This window comes from Molossus molossus, unplaced genomic scaffold, assembly GCF_014108415.1.
Source record: "Molossus molossus isolate mMolMol1 unplaced genomic scaffold, mMolMol1.p scaffold_m16_p_11, whole genome shotgun sequence".
In the NCBI taxonomy this organism is placed as follows: domain Eukaryota; kingdom Metazoa; phylum Chordata; class Mammalia; order Chiroptera; family Molossidae; genus Molossus; species Molossus molossus.
In genome coordinates, this window is record NW_023425346.1 from 19,259,075 (window position 1) to 19,278,291 (window position 19,217).

The 19,217-nt window shown below is 37.8% G+C and overlaps 1 protein-coding gene across 2 annotated transcripts in view; it reads right to left on the minus strand.

The window, feature by feature from the left end:
- Positions 1-19,217, minus strand: part of ZRANB3 (zinc finger RANBP2-type containing 3) — a 272,667-nt gene that overhangs the window by 149,742 nt on the left and 103,708 nt on the right. For both annotated transcript variants that reach the window (XM_036254751.1, XM_036254750.1), the window contains exon 3: positions 16,818-16,836. In XM_036254751.1, coding sequence (XP_036110644.1) covers positions 16,818-16,836 — 19 coding nt within the window. The remainder of the gene's footprint in view (positions 1-16,817; positions 16,837-19,217) is intronic.

The window sequence follows — 19,217 nt, forward strand, 5'->3', positions numbered from 1 at the left end:
CCTTTGAGACGACATGGAGGGATCTGGAAAATGTCATCCTAAGTGAAACAAGCCAAACAGAGAAAGACAAGTAGCATATGATCTCACTTATTTGTGGAATATAATGAACATAACAGACTGAGTAATAGGGTAGACCTAGAAACATGGAAGTAGGGTACAGACTGAAACCCTCGGAAGAGGGTGTTGTGGGGGTAAGGAAGAGATAAACCACAGAACTTATACACATGTACACATAACCAATGGACATGGTCAACAAAGCCAGGAACGGGGTTGGGGGGATGGTGAGGAGGGTGTCAATGGGGTAAAAAAGAAGAAACATCTGTAACAAAAATAAAATTTTAAAAAAATAATAAAATAATATTCAAGAAAAAAAATGGACAAGAAATGAATAAATACATAAATAAAATGTATATGGAAAAGGTGAAGGGATTAAGAAGCACAAATTGGTAGTTACAAAATAGTCACAAGGGTACAAAGCTCAGCATAGTGATTACAGTAAATAATATCAGAATAACTAAGTATGTTGTCAGTTGGATACTTGAAAAATCAGGGAATCACTTTGTAAATTATATGACTGTCTAAGCACTAAGCTGTACACATGAAACTAATATAAAATAATATTGAATGTCAACTATAATTGGAAAATAAAATTGTTATAAATGTATATGGAAAGGCAGAGAACCTAGAATAGCCAACATAGTACTAAAGAAGACAAACAAAGTTGGACAACTCACACTACCCAATTTCAAGAACTTCTATAAGGCTATAGTAATTAAGACAGTGTGGAACATGTGAAATAACAGACATAGATAAATGGAACAGAAGAGAGACCCCAGAAATAGACCCATACAAGTAGTCAACTGATGTTTGACAAAGAAGAAAAGATGGAGAAAGAATAGTCTTTTCAACAAATGGAATAACATAGGAAGATGGCGGCTGGCAGGACCGGAGGGAGGGTGAGTGTGTTAGAGAGTGAGTGAGTGTGTGAGAGAGTGTGAGTGGACGTGAAGGTGGACAACCAAACCCAAGCAGTGCAGAGCCATGGAGCAGAAAGTTCCTTTGCTGTGGACGGAGCAGCTGGCTACTGTGGTAAGCGGCCCTTCAGGGCACTTCTCCCTGTGCTGTAGGGAGGTCCCACCATTTTGAAAGATCCTGGGTCTTCCCTGGGAGGAGGCAGAGGGAGGGGCAAGGGCCCAGCAACCTGAGCCCACCAGCGCACCTGGCACCATCTGAACAGTGGGCAATCTGTGTCAACACAGACCAGTGCACAGTAGTGAAACTCCCAAGGTGCCAGTTGCGGAAGCCGTGGACAGCCGGGAGCCCAGCATGATTCCCCACAGTAGCAGCCAGATCAGAGTGGAGATATACCCCCAGCAACAGAGTCTGGGGAACAGACATCCATCCCCAGGCAACAGAAGCACAGACCAGCAGCTGAGACCCATCCCCAAAACTACATCAAAATCTGAGCAGGAGTTGAGCCCCACGGGGCACCAGCACTCCCCAGCCACCAGCGGTGGGACCTGGGGCTCCACAAAAGCCTGTATGGTCAGTCCAGCAGCTCACAAGAGCAGTGGGAAACCGGAACACAAGAGGGACTGGTGCGATCCATGTGCATGCTCATGGACCCTGCAGGGTGCAGGGGTACTAGAGAGGCCTCTGTGACCCAGCAGGGACTGTGCGATCCAGATACCCGCGGGACCTGGGGGTGCTGAAGCAACAGAGAGGCCTGTGTGACCCAGCAGCCCATAAAAGGCATAGAGCCGGGTCCCCAAAGGGGCTGTACTATCCAGTTACCACCAGGACCTGCAGGGTGGGGGGATACCAGAGAGGCCTGTGAAACCCAGCTGCACCCAAGACAGGCATAGAGGATGTGAAAATGGAGTCGGAGTGAATGGAAGCTACACAGACAATCTCCCAGGACCAAACAGGAATTACAACTAAAATAAAGACAAGTCCTCGGAAATAAGCAACAAAAAAGCAGCAGGACAGGACCATGTAACCAGGGACACTGGTGGGATCTGTGGAGGCGCAAGAGGGCCCACGGATAGAGCAGTCTTAGCTGTGAGCAGTGCCCTTGGGGAATAAAGACAGAGTGCTAAAAAAGCCACAGCCACTCACCTGGGGGCTAAGTCAGAGGAAGGGAAGACTGGGCTGGAACTCTATGGGAACACCCAGGATTTGGAGGGCACTTAGAATTTTTGCTGAGTTGCGGCCACAATGAACGGTGGCCAGTTTGCTCCTTTCCAGAGTTGTGGGGAAAAGCAGCAGCCCCATCCTCGGAGATTCAGCCTTTCCCAGGTGAGGCAAGGAAATGCAAATTGAGTCTCATTAACAACCAGCATCTATCCCACCCTCTGGAAATCCTCTTATGTAGAACACCAGCACTATATTCCAAGGCACTGAGTAACTGAGACTACTAGCCTCCAGGAAAAAGCTAGAGGATAACTAAACCTTTCCTGGGCTTGCAAATCTCCCAAGGAAAGTAAGACTTAACAGTGGTGTGTAATGTGGTCCCACCCAGGCTCATCCAAACCCAGTAGAGGGAGCCACAAAAAGCAGAACACCAACACCTACAGGGAAAACATGGCAGGCTCCAAAATCCAGAGATAGTCAAAATGGTGAAATGAAGAAACAAATCCCAAATGAAAGAACAAGAGAACTCTATCGAAGATGAGATAAATGAAATGCAGTTAACCAAATTACCAGAGGTAGAGTTCAGAGCCATGATCTTGAGGAAGCTCAACAGCATGAGTAAGGACATCAGCACCATGAGTATAAATATAGAAACACTGAAAACCAACCAAGTGGAAATAAAGAATGACATAGCAGAAATAAAGAACACATTGGAAGGACTAACCAGCAGAGTAGAGGAGGCTGAGGATCAGATCAGTGAATTAGAAGAAAAAAATCACCCAATCAGGGAACCAATAAGAAAAAACAATTAAGGAACAGGAAGACAGCCTAAGAGAACTATGAGACAATTGGAAACGTAATAACATTCGCATCATAGGAGTCCCCGAAGAGGGAGAATATGGGCAAGGGTTAGAGAATACGTTTGAAGAAATAGTAACAGAGAACTTTCCTAACTTCATGAAGGAAGAAGGCGTTCAAGTTCAAGAAGCACATAGAGACCCAAGTAAGAAGAACCCAAACAGGCCCACAATAAAACACATAGTAATCAAAATGCCAAAAATTAAAGACAAAGAGAGAATCCTAAAGGCAGCAAGAGATAAGCAACAGGTTACCTACAAAGGAAACCCCATAAGGCTCTCAGCTGACTTCTCAACAGAAACAGTCCAGGCCAGAAGGGAGTGGCATGAAGTAATCAAGGTCATGAAAAACAAGAATCTGAATCTAAGACTACTCTACCTAGCAAGGCTGTCATTCAAAATAGAAGGTCAAATAAAGAGCTTTCCAGACAAAGAAAGACTAAGGGAATATATTAACACCAAACCAGCACTGGAAGGTATGCTAAAAGGACTGCTGTCATTAGTAGAAGAAATAGAAAGAACAATATAACCACACTAAACAAAAATGGCAAAAAATAAGTACATATCAATTATCACCTTAAATGTGAATGGTTTGAATGCTCCAATAAAAAGACAGAGTAGCTGACTGAATAAGAAAGCATGACTCACATATATGCTGTTTACAAGAGACCCACCTCACAACAAAAGACTCACATAGGTTGAAAGTGAAGGGATGAAAAAAATCTTTCAAGCAAACAAAAAGGAAAAAGAAGCTGCGGTAGTAATACTCATATTTGATAAAGTAGATTTCAAAATGAAGACCATAACTAGAGACAAGAAAGGCCACTACATAATATATTTTTTTTAATCCTCACCTGAGGACATTTTTTTTTTTGTTTTTATTGGTACGTGCACCTAGTGGGAACCAAACCCGGGACTCTCTGATCCATAGGCCGTCACCCCAACCACTGAGCCAAACCAGCCAGGGCATAATATTGAAAGGTTCTATCCAACAGGAAGATATAACCTTGGGAAACATATATGCACCCAATATAGGAGCACCAAACTATATTAAAAATCTTCTGGTGGACTTCAAAGGAAAAATCAAAAGCAATACAATCATAGCAGGGGACTTCAACACACCACTAACATCAGTGCATAGATCATCTAGACAAAAAATTAACAAGGAAACACAGATTCTAAATGAAGTGCTAGATCAAATGGAATTAACAGATATCTTCAGAGAATTACACCCCAAAACTGCAGAATTCACATTCTTCTCAAGTGTACATGGGACATTCTCAAAGACAGACCACATGTTAGGATGCAAACTACGTCTCTACAAGTTCAAGAAGATTGAAATCATATCAAGCATCTTCTCAGATCACAATGGCATGAAACTAGAAACCAATTATAGCAAAAACATTCAAACACAACATGGAGGCTAAATAACATGTTATTAAACAATGAATGGGTTACCAAGGAGATCAAGGAAGAAATTAAAAACTTCCTGGAAATCAATGAAAATGAACACACAACAAAAAAAAATCTATAGGAAGCAGCAAAAGCAGTCCTGAGAAGGAAGTTCATACCAGTACAGGCCTATGTCAGGAAACAAGAAACATTTCTAATTGACTATCTAATCCCACAACTTAAAGAACTAGAAAGCAAACAAAAAGAAAAACCCAAAGTAAGTAGAAGAATAGTTAAGATCAGAGCAGAAATAAACGACACAGAGACTAAAAACAATTTAAAAGATCAATGAAACAAAGAGCTGGTTCTTTGAAAAGATAAACAAGGTTGATGGACCCTTAGCTAGACTCACCAGAAACAAAGAGAGGACCCAAATAAACAAAATCAGAATCAAAACGGAGAAGTAACAACTGATATCAGTGAAATACAAAGAATCATTAATAAATACTATGAACAATTATATGCCAACAAATTGGACAATCTAGGCGAAATGGAAAGATTTCTAGAAACAAGGTCTCCTGAAACTGAACCAGGAAGAGATAAAAAACTTGAACAGACCAATAACAACTAAGGAAGTTGAAGATGTAATCAAGAATCTCCCAGCAAATAAAAGCCTGAGTGAGCCCAGATGGCTTCATGGGGAAGTTTTACCGAATATTCAGAGAACTAACATCCATTCTCCTCAAACTATTCCAAAAAATTCAGAAAGAAGGAAGACTTCCCATCTTGTTTTATGAGGCCAGCATAATTCTGATTTCAAAATCAGATAAAGACACTAAAAAGAGCCCTGGCCAGTTTGGCTCAGCGGTTAGAGCGTCGGCCTGCGGTCCGGAGAGACCCGGGTTCGGTTCCCGCTAAGGGCACGTACTTCGGTTGCAGTTTGTCCCTGGCCCTGGTTGGTCGTGTGGGTGGCAGCCACTCGATGTGTCCCTTCACGTCGATGTTTCTCTCTCTCTCTCCTTCCTCTCTCTCCCTCCCACTCTATCTGTACAAAAATGGAAAAATATCCTCGGGTGAGGATAAAAAAAAAAAAAAAAAAAAGACACTAAAAAGAAAGAAAAGTACAGGCCGATATCCCTGATGAATATAGATGCCAAAATCCTTAACAAAATATAAGCAAATCAGATCCAGCAATACATTAAAAAAATTATTTACCGTGACCAGAGGGATTCGTCTGAGGGATGCAAAGCTGGTACAATATTTGCAAATCAATAAATGTGGTACACCACATAAACAAAATAAAAGATAAAAACCATATGATTAGCCCGGCCGTGTGGCATGCAAGAAGAGGTTGCTGGTTAGATTCCTGGTCAGGGCACGTGCCCAGGTTATAAGCCCAATCCCCAGTGGGGGGCATGCAGAAGGCGGCCAATTGATGTTCTCTCTCATTGATGTTTCTCTCTCTCTCTCCCTCTCCTTTCCTCTCTCTCTAAAAAAATCAATTAAAAAAATGTTAAAAAAAATAAACCTGTATTATATCAATAGATGCTGAAAAGGCATTTGACCAAGTCCAGCATCCATTTCTGATAAAAACGCTCAACAATGTGGGAATAGAGGGATCATATCTTGACATAATAAAGGCCATATATGAAAAACCTATAGCCAACATCATACTCAATGGGCAAAAACTAAAAACATTTCCCTTAAAAATACGAACAAGACAGGGATGCCCACTTTCACCACTCTTATTTAACACAGGTCTGGAAGTCTTATCCACAGCAATTAGACATGAAGAAAAAATAAAAGGGATCCAAAATGGAAAGGAGAGCGTGAAACTGTCATTATTTGCAGATGACAAGATATTATACATAGAAAACTGTAAAGACTCCATAAAAAACTACTAGATTTAATAAACAAATATGGCAAAGTAGCAGGATACAAAATTCACATCAAGAAATGGATGGCATTCTTATACACCAATAATGAGCTGTCAGAAAGAGAAACTAAAAAAAAAAAAATCCCATTTACCATTGTGGCAATAAACTAAGATTCTTCAGAATAAACTTAATCAAGGAAATTAATTAAAGGAAGGACCTATTCACAGGAAACTACATGACATTAAAAAAAGAAATAGAGGAAAATATAAAAAAAGTAGAAGCATATAACTTGTTCATGGATTGGAAGAATTAACATCATTAAAATGTCCATACTACCCAAAGCAATCTATAGATTCAATGCAATCCTCATCAAAACACCAATGACATATTTCACAGAACTAGAACAAATACTTCAAAAGTTCATATGGAACCAAAAAAGACCCCGAATAGCCACAGTAATCTTGAATACATTAACGCAGTCTGTGGAAAACATTAGACAAATCCTGATTAATGGATAGTCCATAAAATACTGAACCATTAAAAAATACAATACAATAGCCCTGGCCAGTTTGGCTCAGCGGTTAGAGCGTCGGCCTGCGGTCCGGAGAGACCCGGGTTCGGTTCCCGCTAAGGGCACGTACTTCGGTTGCAGTTTGTCCCCGGCCCTGGTTGGTTGTGCGGGTGGCAGCCACTCGATGTGTCCCTTCACGTCGATGTTTCTCTCTCTCTCTCTCTCTCTCTCCCTCCCCCTCTATCTGTACAAAAAATGGAAAAATATCCTCGGGTGAGGATAAAAAAAAAAAAAATACAATACAATACAATAAAATACTGAACCATTAATTCTCAAAACTGTAAAGATATTCAAAAACAAGGGAAGTCTGAGAAACCATCACATCCAATAGAAGCCTAAATAGATATGACTACTAAACTAATGGGTATCCCGGATGGAATCCTAGAACAGAAAAAGGACATGAGAAAAAAGGTGAGAAACTCTAAATAAAGCATAGTTTTCGTTAACAATAATATATGAATATTGGTTCTTTAATTGAGACATATAGACCATACCAATCTAAGATGAACAATAGGGGACATAGAGTACAATTGGTTTTCACAATTCTGTAAAACTAAAATCATTATACAATTTTAAATTTACTTTTAAAAAGGACATCCCAAAACCAATAAAACTGGCTTTAGAAATGAGGGAAAGAGCCCTGGCCGGTTTGCTCAGTGTTTAGAGCATTGGCCTGCGGACCAGAGAGACTTGGATTTGGTTCCCGCTAAGGGCATGTGCCTCGGTTGCCGTTTGTCCCCAGCCCTGGTTGGGGTCCTGTGGGTGGCAACCAGTCAATGTGTCTCTTTTATGTGGATGCTTCTCTCTCTTCCTCCTTCTCTCCTTCCCTCTCTATGTGAAGATAAATGCAAAAATGTCCTTGAGTGAGGATTAAAACATAAAAAGAAATGAGGAAAGGAAAGAAGCAGGCAAATGTTACTGATTTAAAAGAGTACAGACAGTCTCACCAGCACAAAATTTTAATGCTATCACCTTCATTCTAACATTCAGCTTCATTCATTTGAGCACTGTTGCCTTTAAGATTCTTCTGTCATCAAGAATCCTATTTCAAAATATAGAAAGTCTGGTACCTGGAGACTTTGTATAGAATAGTAATAGACAGAGAGACTTGGGAGCTAGATTATTTCAGGTCAACTATCAGCTCCTAGCATATTCTACCTGTATATTCTTGGGCAATTTTCTTAACCTCTCTGTGCCTCAGCTTTTTCATATGCAACATGAGAATAATAATAGTACCTCACAGAATTGTTCTGAGCATGAAATATATTAATACACGTAAAGAACTAGAATAGAACCTGGCATATATGTCTTAATTGTTAACAATTTAATCAGTTCTTTCATTCAACAAAAATGTGCCAACAACCAAGAAAGGTTAAGAATTCTAAAGAGCAAGAGCTCGAAAAAGGATATATTAAATTCAACTTAGCCTGGTAAAGGAAAACTAGGATTTGTGAAAGCAAATGGAATAAAAATTTCCATCACAGTTTACCTTGTCAAACCAGACTAGGCGTTATGAAAACTAAAATTTTTCACATTTAGTTTAATTTCTTAATCCTCAAACCTAAACATTGATGTTGGCAAAGTCTGTATCGCAGATTCAATTTTAAGGTCTTCTCTGTAGAAATAACCTTCCAAAGGGGTTCTTCAGTGTTTCCAGATGCCTACACATTTCTGCCTGCAGAGAAACTGACAAGGGTTTTCAAGCTTGACTGCAGCCCGCAGAAATGCTTCTACCACACTGAATAGGTCCCATCACCTCTCCCATCCTAATTTCTGTTCAAGAGAAGCACTCTGACCAAAAGAAATGCACTCATGATGATGATGATAGGGCCTCTCTTCCAAATATTTATCTATTACTATGTCACAAAATAGCCACAAAAGAAGCCAAGCCAAGTAGCTTGGCCTTGACAAAACGTTTTCTTTTATTTGAAAAAGGAAGAAAAACAATACTTTATTTGATATCCCATTCTGCTCACCCCACAAGTAACAGGAAAGAAAATTGAAAAAATTGTATGTGTGTGTGTATGTGTGTGTGTGTGTATAATTGGGACAGGGCTAAAGTAGAACACTAACAAAAAAATATCAAATAAAAGGAAAGTAGAAATTTTCTGACTTTGATAATAGATACTATAGACAAGAGAAGACAGAATCCATGTACTGACAAAGTTTTGTCCATTAGGACATAATATTAAGCTAGTCGTATAAATCCAACATGTTAATACCATTTCTGTAAGAAAAACAAATATTACAAAATTTTCTAAAGACTAAGTTTCTGCAAGTAATAATTGCCTTTAAATACTTGACAAATAAGGTAGGAAGTGTGTAGGATTAATATTTTTCCCCATGTATATCCAAGTAAATTACCTGGTTTGTGTTAATGTGAAATTATTTTTCACATTTAAAATCTTTTATGAATAAATATTTTCAATTATTTTCAACTGGAGAACAATAGTACAAGTACACAGTGGTTCAAAAGTAATTACAGAAAAGCAATTAAGATAATAGTACAACAGCTTGACTGCAGACTATGGTCTGAATTCCATTATTTATGTAATACAAATTCACAAGAGATTCTGTATATTCACTACATAGCTCTTGAAATAATATTTAATTGAATTAAACCAAAAGGGGGAGAAGAGAAATAATTAAAATAGTTTAAGCTAGCTTTTGCTGGGTGGCTCGGTTGGTTGGAGTGTCATCTCGAGTACACTAAAAAGGTTGTGGGTTCGCCCAGCCAGTGTGGCTCAGTGGTTGAGCGTCAACCCATGCACCAAGAGGTCGCCGGTTCAATCCCCAGTCAGGGCACATGCTCAGGTTGTGGGCCAGATCCCCAGTCGGGGGCATGCAAGAGGTAGCCAATCGATGTTCTCTCTTATGGATGTTTTCTCACTCTCTCTCCTTCTCCCTTTCTCTTGCTCTAAAATCAATAAAAGGAAAAAAATGTTTAAAAAATTTTTTAAATAAAAGTAAAAACAATAAAAAGGTTGTGGGTTTAATTCCTTGTCAGGGAACATACCTAGATTGTGGGTTCAATCCCTGGTAGGGGTCTGTACAGAAGGCAACCAATAGATCTTTCTCTCTCAAATCGATGTCTGTCTCTCTTCCTTCCTTTCTCTCTAAAATCAGTAAACATATCCTTGAGTGAGGATTAAAAAAAAACAAAAAACTGCTAAAGGTATGTTTGCAAAGTTAATTTTATACCATTGCTGGTTACCTAAAGTATCATTTTATAACTGAATACACAATGATCACACAATTAGACAATTAAACAGAACTTAAATCATCTTTCCAATTTAAAGTTAATGATTACCTTTATACAGTGTATTATATAATTCCACAAAGACTGAATACATTAGAAAAAGATAATAATGGAAAAATACTAGAAGAAGGGTTAGTAATACCAGTGAAGGAAATCATTTGTTTCTAAAATGAGGGAGGAAAAATCACAGCAGACAACTAAATTACACAATACTCCAAGTGAGTATTCAAGCGTCTAAAAATAGGAAATCCAATAACAGAGATGCAAAATTGATCTTCTAAAGCTTTTATCTATTAGATGAGTCAAATATTCATCATACCAAACTATATTTTTTATTTGAAAATCAAAAGGTGGTTGACCTCCAAATTATAAACTGCATTTCCTTCTCTGATTTCACCACAATTTTGTGATAAGAGCAAGAGAAAGAGAACAGTATTAGGAAATAGAATGAAGGTCAAACCAGAGTTCACATAATTTACATATATATAAGTTCTTTCCACTTCAATACTTTTAATTTACTAACTAACTTTTATCCACACTAGCTCAGTAAAAATTCCATAAAAATGACATTTTAACTCCATCAAAGGATATCAATGATTGTGAGCTGGGATCTCAGACTTGTACATCATACTGTTTATTTCTGTAGCCTGTTTTTGTACTCATTTGTAAAGTTGAGGATGCTTTTTCTTAATTAGCTTTATTAACAGGATTTGATATAATAAGCCCTGTAAAGTAGAATAGGTTAAAAGAATGAGAGTCATTAAAATGCTGGTGAAACAGACACTAAAAAAGCATTGAATAAAATCCAGCACCCATTTCTTTTTTTCTTTCTTTCTTTTTTTCGATATTTGTTTTTTTATTGATTTTAGAGGGGAAAGGAGAGAGGGAGAGAGAGGGAGAAACATTGATGAGAGAGAAAAGCAAATGGCCGCTTCCTGCATGCCCCCCACTGGGGATTAGGCCCACAACCTGGGCATGTGCCCTGCCCGGGACTCAAACCAGCAACCTCTTGGTGCATGGGTCAATGCTCAACCACTGAGCCACACCGGCTAGGCTCAGCACCCATTTATGATAAAAACACTCAGCAAAATGGGAACAGAGGGATCATATCTCAACATAATAAAGGCCATATATGAAAAATCTACAGCCAACATAATATTCAATGGGCAAAAACTAAAAGCATTTCCCTTAAGAACAGGAACAAGACAGGGATGCCCACTTTTGCTACTCTTATTTAACATAGTATTGGAAATCTTAGCCCCAGCAATTAGACGAGAAGAAAAAATAAAAGGCATCCACAATGGAAAGGAGGAAGTGAAACTGTCATTATTCACAGATGATATGATATTGTACATAGAAAACCCTAAAGACTCCATCAAAAACAACTAGATTTAATAAATGAATTCAGCAAAGTACTGATATAAAATTAACAAATAGCAATCAATGGCATTCCTATACACCAATAATGAACACCCAGAAAGAGAAACTTTAAAAAAATCTCATTTACCATTGCAACAACAACAAAAATAATATACCTAGGAATAAACTTAACCAAGGAGGTAAAAGACCTGTTCTCAGAAAACTATAGGACATTGAAAAGAGAAATAGAGGAAGATATAAAAAAGTGGAAACATGTACCATGTTCATGGATCACAAGAATAAACACCATTAAAATGTCCATACTACCTAAAGCAATCCCCATTTCATGTAATCCCCATTAAAGTAGCAATGGCATATTTCACAGATCTAGAACAAATACTCCAAAAGTTTATATGGAACCAAAAAAGACCCTGAATAGCCATAGTAATTTTGAAAGAGAAGAACAAAGTAGGAGAGATCACAATACCAGATATCAAGCTATACTACAAAGCCATCATAATCTAAATAGCCCGGCACAAGCACAAGAACAGGTGTATAGATCAATGGGACAGAATAAGAAAATCCAGAAATCAACCCAAGACAGTATGTGCAATTAATATTTGACAAAGGAGGCAAGAGCATATAATGGAGAAAAGACAGTCTCTTCAATAAATGACGTTGAGAAAATTGGACAGGTACATGCAAAAAAATGAAACTACACTACCAACTTACACCATACACAAGAATAAACTCAAAATGAATAAAAGACTTAAATGTAACTCGTGAAACCATAAAAATCCTAGAAGAAAATGTAGGCAGAAAAATCTCAGACATTATATGCAGCAGAATTTTCACTGATATATTGCCTAGGGCAAGAGAAACAAAGGAAAAAATTAATAAATGAGACTACATCAAACTAAAAAGCTTCTGCATGGAAAAAGAAACCAGCACCAAAATGAAAAGGGAATCCACTCTCTGGGAGAACATATTTGCCAATGCTATATCAGATAAGGAGGTAATATTCCAAAATACATAGAGTACTCATACAACTCAACAAAAGAAGACAAACAATCCAATGTAAAATTGGGCAGAGCACCTGAATAGACACTTCTCCAAACAGGACATACAAATGGCAAAAAGACATATGAAAAAATATTCAACATCTCTAATCATCAGAGAGATGTAAATTAAAACAATGATGAGATATCACCTCACACCTGCCAGAATGGCTACCGTCAACAAATCCTCAAACAAGAACTGCTGGCGAGGGTGTGGAGAAAAGGGGACTCTAGTACACTGCTGGTGGGAATGCAGACTTGTGTGCCACGTCCTCTTCCAACCATATTGTCTGACAAAGTCCAGATATGGAGAAGAAAACTTCAAGAAATGCATCTTCTAGGAAGAGGACGTAGCATGGGAGTGGGATTAATCGGCATTACGGGAATTATAATAATTATTATTCTACTATATGACTAACCTAGGAATAACAAACAAGGTATCTGAAATCATGCCTCTTCAATTAAACTCTGAAGAAACTCCACCTGCTATCCCCAGATAGAAAGAGTATTTCAAGAGAATAAAAGAAAATTGTACCGACCCCTATCCACTGCTCAAGGGTTTCCTTATATAGCTTATTGGATAATAGGAAAACTATGGTACCCACCTAGAGGGGCTATAAGTATACAAAGGATCCTGACCCTCCCTTGCCCTTTACAGGAGCATATAATGAAGATGGAATAAGAATAGTTAACAAAGACAGACTACATGTTCCTTATGCAAGCTTGACTTCATGGAACGATTGGCACGCCAAGGTCCCCTTTGGTGTTTATGCACATAGGAACAAAAAAAATCTCAATCATTGCAATTGAATAGGTTTTATAAGAAATGTTGTCCTGAGTTAGGGAGGTAAATAAAAAACTAGCTGATCTAAAAACCCAGAACTAGATTTTAAATAAAGGTCAACTATTAATCTCAGACAAAGGGCCTATAGAAAACTCTGTCTCGCCCTGGCCGGTTTGGCTCAGCGGTTAGAGCGTCGGCCTGCGGTCCTGAGAGACCCGGGTTCGGTTCCCGCTAAGGGCACGTACCTCGGTTGCAGTTTGTCCCCGGCCCTGGTTGGTCGTGCGGGTGGCAGCCACTCGATGTGTCCCTTCACGTCGATGTTTCTCTCCTCTCTCCCTGTTCCTCTCTCTCCCTCCCACTCTACCTGAACAACAAAACAAAAAAAAAATGGAAAATAAAAAAAAGAAAGAAAACTCTGTCTCACCTTACAGGTTATCTACTCCCTTCTTTGTATCTATAAACACAGAAAGTTATAAATAAATTCTGATAAAAAAATGAAACTAACATCCTGGTACTATGGAATGTAACTCCCTGCTTCTTTAACCTCAAATGTTAAATTTATGCCAAAAAAGAAAGTATATAAGCACATAGAAACTTGCAATAAATCGAAACAGTGTCACACTTCCTTTGAGTCGTGTAATCATCTGTCTCCCGGCGCTGATGCCTCACCACCTTCGGGCCCCCCTGGATCCTGCTGCAGCTGGACTGCGGCACTTGTGCAGCAGCTATGGAAAACAATATGGTGCTTCCTCAAAAATTAAAAATGGAATTGCCATTTTACCCAGTGATCCTTCTAGGAATACATCCTAAGAAGCCTGAAACACCAATCAGAAAGAATATATGCATCCCTATGTTCATAGCTGCGCCATTTTACAATAGCTAAGATCTGGAAACAACCCAAGAGTCCATCAGTAGATAAGTGGATAAAAAAAAGCTGTGGTACATATACACAATGGAGTACTATGCAGCTGTAAAAAAGAAAGATATCTTACCCTTTGAGACAACATGGAGGGATCTGGAGAGTGTTACGCTGAGCAAAAGAAGCGAGTCAGAGAAAGACAAGTACCACATGATCTCACTTATTTATGGAATATAATGAACAAAATGAGCTGTTGATCAAAATAAATCAAGAATCATGGAAGTAAAAAACAGACTGACAAACCTCAGAGTAATGGGTGGGGGTGGGGGGGAGATGACCAAAGAACTTATATGCAAATATGCATATATGCACAACCAATGGGCACAGACATTAGTTTGGGGAAAGCAGGAGGGGGATGAGAGTGGGGAGGAGGGAGTCAATGGGGAATATAAAGGGAGACAATCTATAATAATTTCAACAATAAAAAAAAATCTCAAGATAAAAAAAAACATGCAATCTAAAATAAATTGAGCAATAAACTACTTTACATATGAGTATCCACTGTATTTGTATGTGTGTGGGGTTAGGGGTGTATTCAAATACCACCAACACCCATATATACATAAACACACATCTTAATAAAACATAAAATAAAATACTGGTGAAAACAGAGAATTAATTATGATGAACACAAAAGTAGAGACCTATTTTTTAAGTATTGAGAAAATATTAAATGGTTTTTTTAAAAAATAAATTCTTTTAAGCTTATTAAACTAAAAAATAACAATGGCTTTGAAAGGAAGATCACAAATCACTCAACATGTGATAAGTGCTGTGTGACTGTAAATAATAGGAGCTGAGGAAAAGCAATTGGTATAATGAAAAAACTCCAGCTAGCTAAGGGTTCATCATGAACTCTCCATAATCCTTAGTGTAATATTAACTGAGAAGAAGATAAAAGATTGTTGGAAAATAGAAGAGTAAAGTGCTGATTAAGTGTTTATTTATATCCATGAATGATTCCACAGATTTAAGGCCTATTCAAATCTCCTGATATCAGAATGAAGAACAAGGCAGCAATGATACGCCATAGCTGCTGACTTTCCCTAAGAACTGTTTATGGAGAGACTATTAAGATGGTGTTACCTTTGACCTTTTATAATATATTTTCTGTAAATATAAAACTAGTCTGTTTACAAAAATTATTAATACACACATCAATACAAATATCACAAATATGTATTTTACAGATGTTATATAAGATGTTTATGCCTAACTTTGAGATTTTGAGTGATGACTTTACATTCCTATTTGGTGCAAACATATTCAGAGAATAAAATATATACCGCTTTCAGTCATTTTGGGCTCTCAATTTTATTATTTTATTAAGAGTATTTTTTAGTTAATCCTGTTCCAAAATAGAAATTTCTGTTGTTTCCTAAATATCTATGTCCTATATCTCTTCAATTATACTGTCAAAGTCCTTCACAGGCAATGACTATGTTTCTAATTATAACATCCAGTCTAAACAAATGCCTATAGAATAAAGAGTTCAAACTAAAAACTTAGATAATTAAATATCAGCATGAACCAAGAAACCCTTTCTCAACCTTTTGTATAGCCGTCACATTCACATCTTACTCATTTTTGTTTCTAAAGAAGAGACTACAGAAAGAAACCATTGGTGAGTCTATATGTAACCAAAACTGAAAGACAATTGGCAGAATCTTATATGGTGCCACTTATATTTTTTAAAAATTCAGTATTCATTTTCTTCTTTTCTAATATATTTTAAGTATATGTTTTGCTGTTATATGCTTTAAAGGTGTCATGAAAACAGTAGTGCATTTCTCAAACTGATGTAAAATTAGAATTTTATTGATCTATATTACTCTGAGAATGTACATAAAGAGTACCATAGTATATATAACAAGAATTTCCATTTCAGTGAGAAAACGTGGATATGAATATATAACAAGTACACACAACTTAAATGTATCATATTGTTTAGTGATAATAAAGTACCATTTTAACAGTAAGTTTTATATGAAACAATTAACCTTTAAAGCAAAATCTTACAAGTCTAGCTTTTAAGCAAGCAGTATTATGACAAGTAGAAAAGAATTCAATTTCATTTGGGGCTGCATTTCAAAGCATATTCATCAATATAGAATCAACATATATTGTTGATATATCTATATATATATCTATATCAACAATATAGAATTTTGGATCACTAATATAATAACATGTTCCAAGTACACACCTTGCACGCACGTGCACATGCGCACACACACACATACACATTCTCATTCATTTATTTTAAATCCTCACCTGAGGATATGCTTATTTTAGAGAGAGGGCAAGGGAGAGATAGAGAAACATTGATGTAACAGAGAACATCGGTTTGTTGACTTCTGTACATGCCCCAACTGGGGATCAAACCTGAAATCTTTCTGTATACAGGACAATGCTCCAACCAACTGAGCAACACCAGCCAGGGCTATTCTCATTTTATTCTCGCTATCCCCCTCTCCTTCCTCTCTCTACCCTTCTCCTTCTTTCCATATATAAACATATAGTCATATAGATAGACAGAGTACATAGTAGACAGTAAAAACTGGTTGTAGAATTTAATAAAAGACATAAAAATCATGAAAACACTTACTTCATCAGCCACCATGCACCTGGAAAAAAGAAAAAGAAAACCATATTAATTTCTTAATTATCTAAGTCAACCATTTTAAAGTTCTGATTAAATGCTTGCCACAGTATAGTTTACTAATGTTAAATACTAAGCCAGAGAGAGGTGTTTATAAGTGTGCAGATTCTACAAGGCTCTCCAGCTGCCAACGGCATATGGCTATGTGGGAGTGTTAGAGCTTCAGATGTGCTGTTCCCCACTGCCCAGCATGGCGACAGCTACAATGACCCTTCAACAGTGTAAGCAAAATGCAAGTGACTGTACCACTGAGTTCCCTCCTTAGCATTAAACCTTAAAATTGGTCTTCCCTAGAGATTAGAAGAATGCTATATTAAAGTGCAAGAAAATAGCCCTGGCCGGTTTGGCTCAGCGGTTAGAGCGTCGGCCTGCGGTCCGGAGAGACCCGGTTCGGTTCCTGCTAAGGGCATGTACCTCGGTTGCAGTTTGTCCCCGGCCCTGGTTGGTCGTGCGGGTGGCAGCCACTCGATGTGTCCCTTCACATCGATGTTTCTGTCTCTCTCTCCCTTCCTCTCTCTCCCTCCCACTCTATCTGTACAAAAAATGGAAAAGTGTCCTCGGGTGAGGATAAGAAAATAAAAAATAAAAAAATAAAAATAAAGTGCAAGAAAATAAATGTCAGCCACATATTAGTATGCTATAATATACATACTATTTTCAAGCTAAACTGGGGTTCTACTATTATTCTGCTAAATTTTCTATCCTTTTTTATTAGCCTATAGGAGTAAATTCTACCCACTAAAAGTTGAGGTTAGGGGCATAAACTGAGGTCCTAGGTAAAAGAAAAAGAAAAGAGCAAAAAGGAAGAATAAAAGATATAGCCAGGATCACGAGGGGTCCCTTAGACACAGTGACTACACTACTAGAACAAAACAATCACTTAACTAAGGGTATTTCCAGGCAACCTATAAAACACTGAAATGTTACAAAAGTTTGAAAACAATAAAGTCCCTATTTCTATTTTTTTTCCTCCAATGGTATTGACATTATATAATTTTATAAGGTTTCTTTTAACATAAAACACAAATTAAGAACTTGATAATAAATATATTATTAAGGAATAAGTTACAGGTAAAATGAAATTTTGTTCTTAAAAAAGAAAATACATGTCAGGTTACCTAAAAAGTATTTTTATGGGAAAATAAAATACAAATACTTTAACTAAAATTTAAAGTACATGCAAGAGTAAAAGGCTTATTACATTTTTTGTAAACAAGCTTAAAACACAGAAATAAAAAAGCAATACTTTGAGAATCATGATTTATTTCCAGGAGAATTCATGTGTTTGCCTACTTTTTCATTTTGAAATCCAACTCAAACTTGATAAAGATGTCAAGTTTGAAATATATACTATTTATTGAGCGTCTACAATGTATCCAGCACTGATCTAAGTGCTAGGGATGTAGCAGTGAATTAAAGTCTTTCCCCCATAGAGGGTGACTAGAAGACAATAAACAAGCACATGATTCCAGTGGTGATAAGTTCTATTTAAAAAACTAAAAAAGCCCTGGCCGGTTTTGCACAGTGGTTAGAGTGTCAGCCTGCAGACTAAAGGGTCTCGGGTTCGATTCTAGTCAAGGGCACATACCTAGGTTACAGGTTCATCCCTGGCCCCTGTTGGGGTTGTGCGGGAGGCAACCAATCAATGTGTCTCTTTCATGTCGATGTTTCTCTCTCTCTCTCTCTCTCCCTCCCTCCCTCCCTCCCTCTCTCCCACTCTATCTGAAGATAAATTGAAAAATGTCCTTGGGTGAGGATTAAAAAGAAAAGAAAAAGGAAAATACCCTTGAGTAAGGATTAACAAAAATAAAAATAAAACAAGTTAAGGTAGACTAGGGAATGTAGGGGAAAATCTATTTCATGGAGTGGTCAGGAACAGTCCTTATGATTAGGCAATTTGGCAAGATATAAATTTAATGAGGAAGGAAATTATGAGGATAATCTGACCTCAACAAAGTGATCAGCAAGTCCAAGGACCTTGACAATAAAGATTGGAACGCAGCTAGGCTCCTGACCATGGGGAACCTTATAAGCAACGGCATAAAGTTTGGATTTTCTTTGAATCCTTTGGAAGGAAGCAACACATTTACTTTTAGAAATCTGAGAGTAAACCCTGAGGCAAGAGCAGAAGCAGAGAGCAGTCAGGAGGCATCTGCAATACACCAGGAGAGAAACAACAATGTAAGGGTACAATGTAAGGGTGAGTGGTGGAGGTGGAGGTGGAGGTGAGAAGTGGTCAGTTTATGTACTTTTAGAAAGCACAGCTAATAGGGTTTGATGATCAATTGGGATGTGAATGTAAAAATAATAGAGAGAAGTCCAGAATATATCTGGAGATACTGGCTC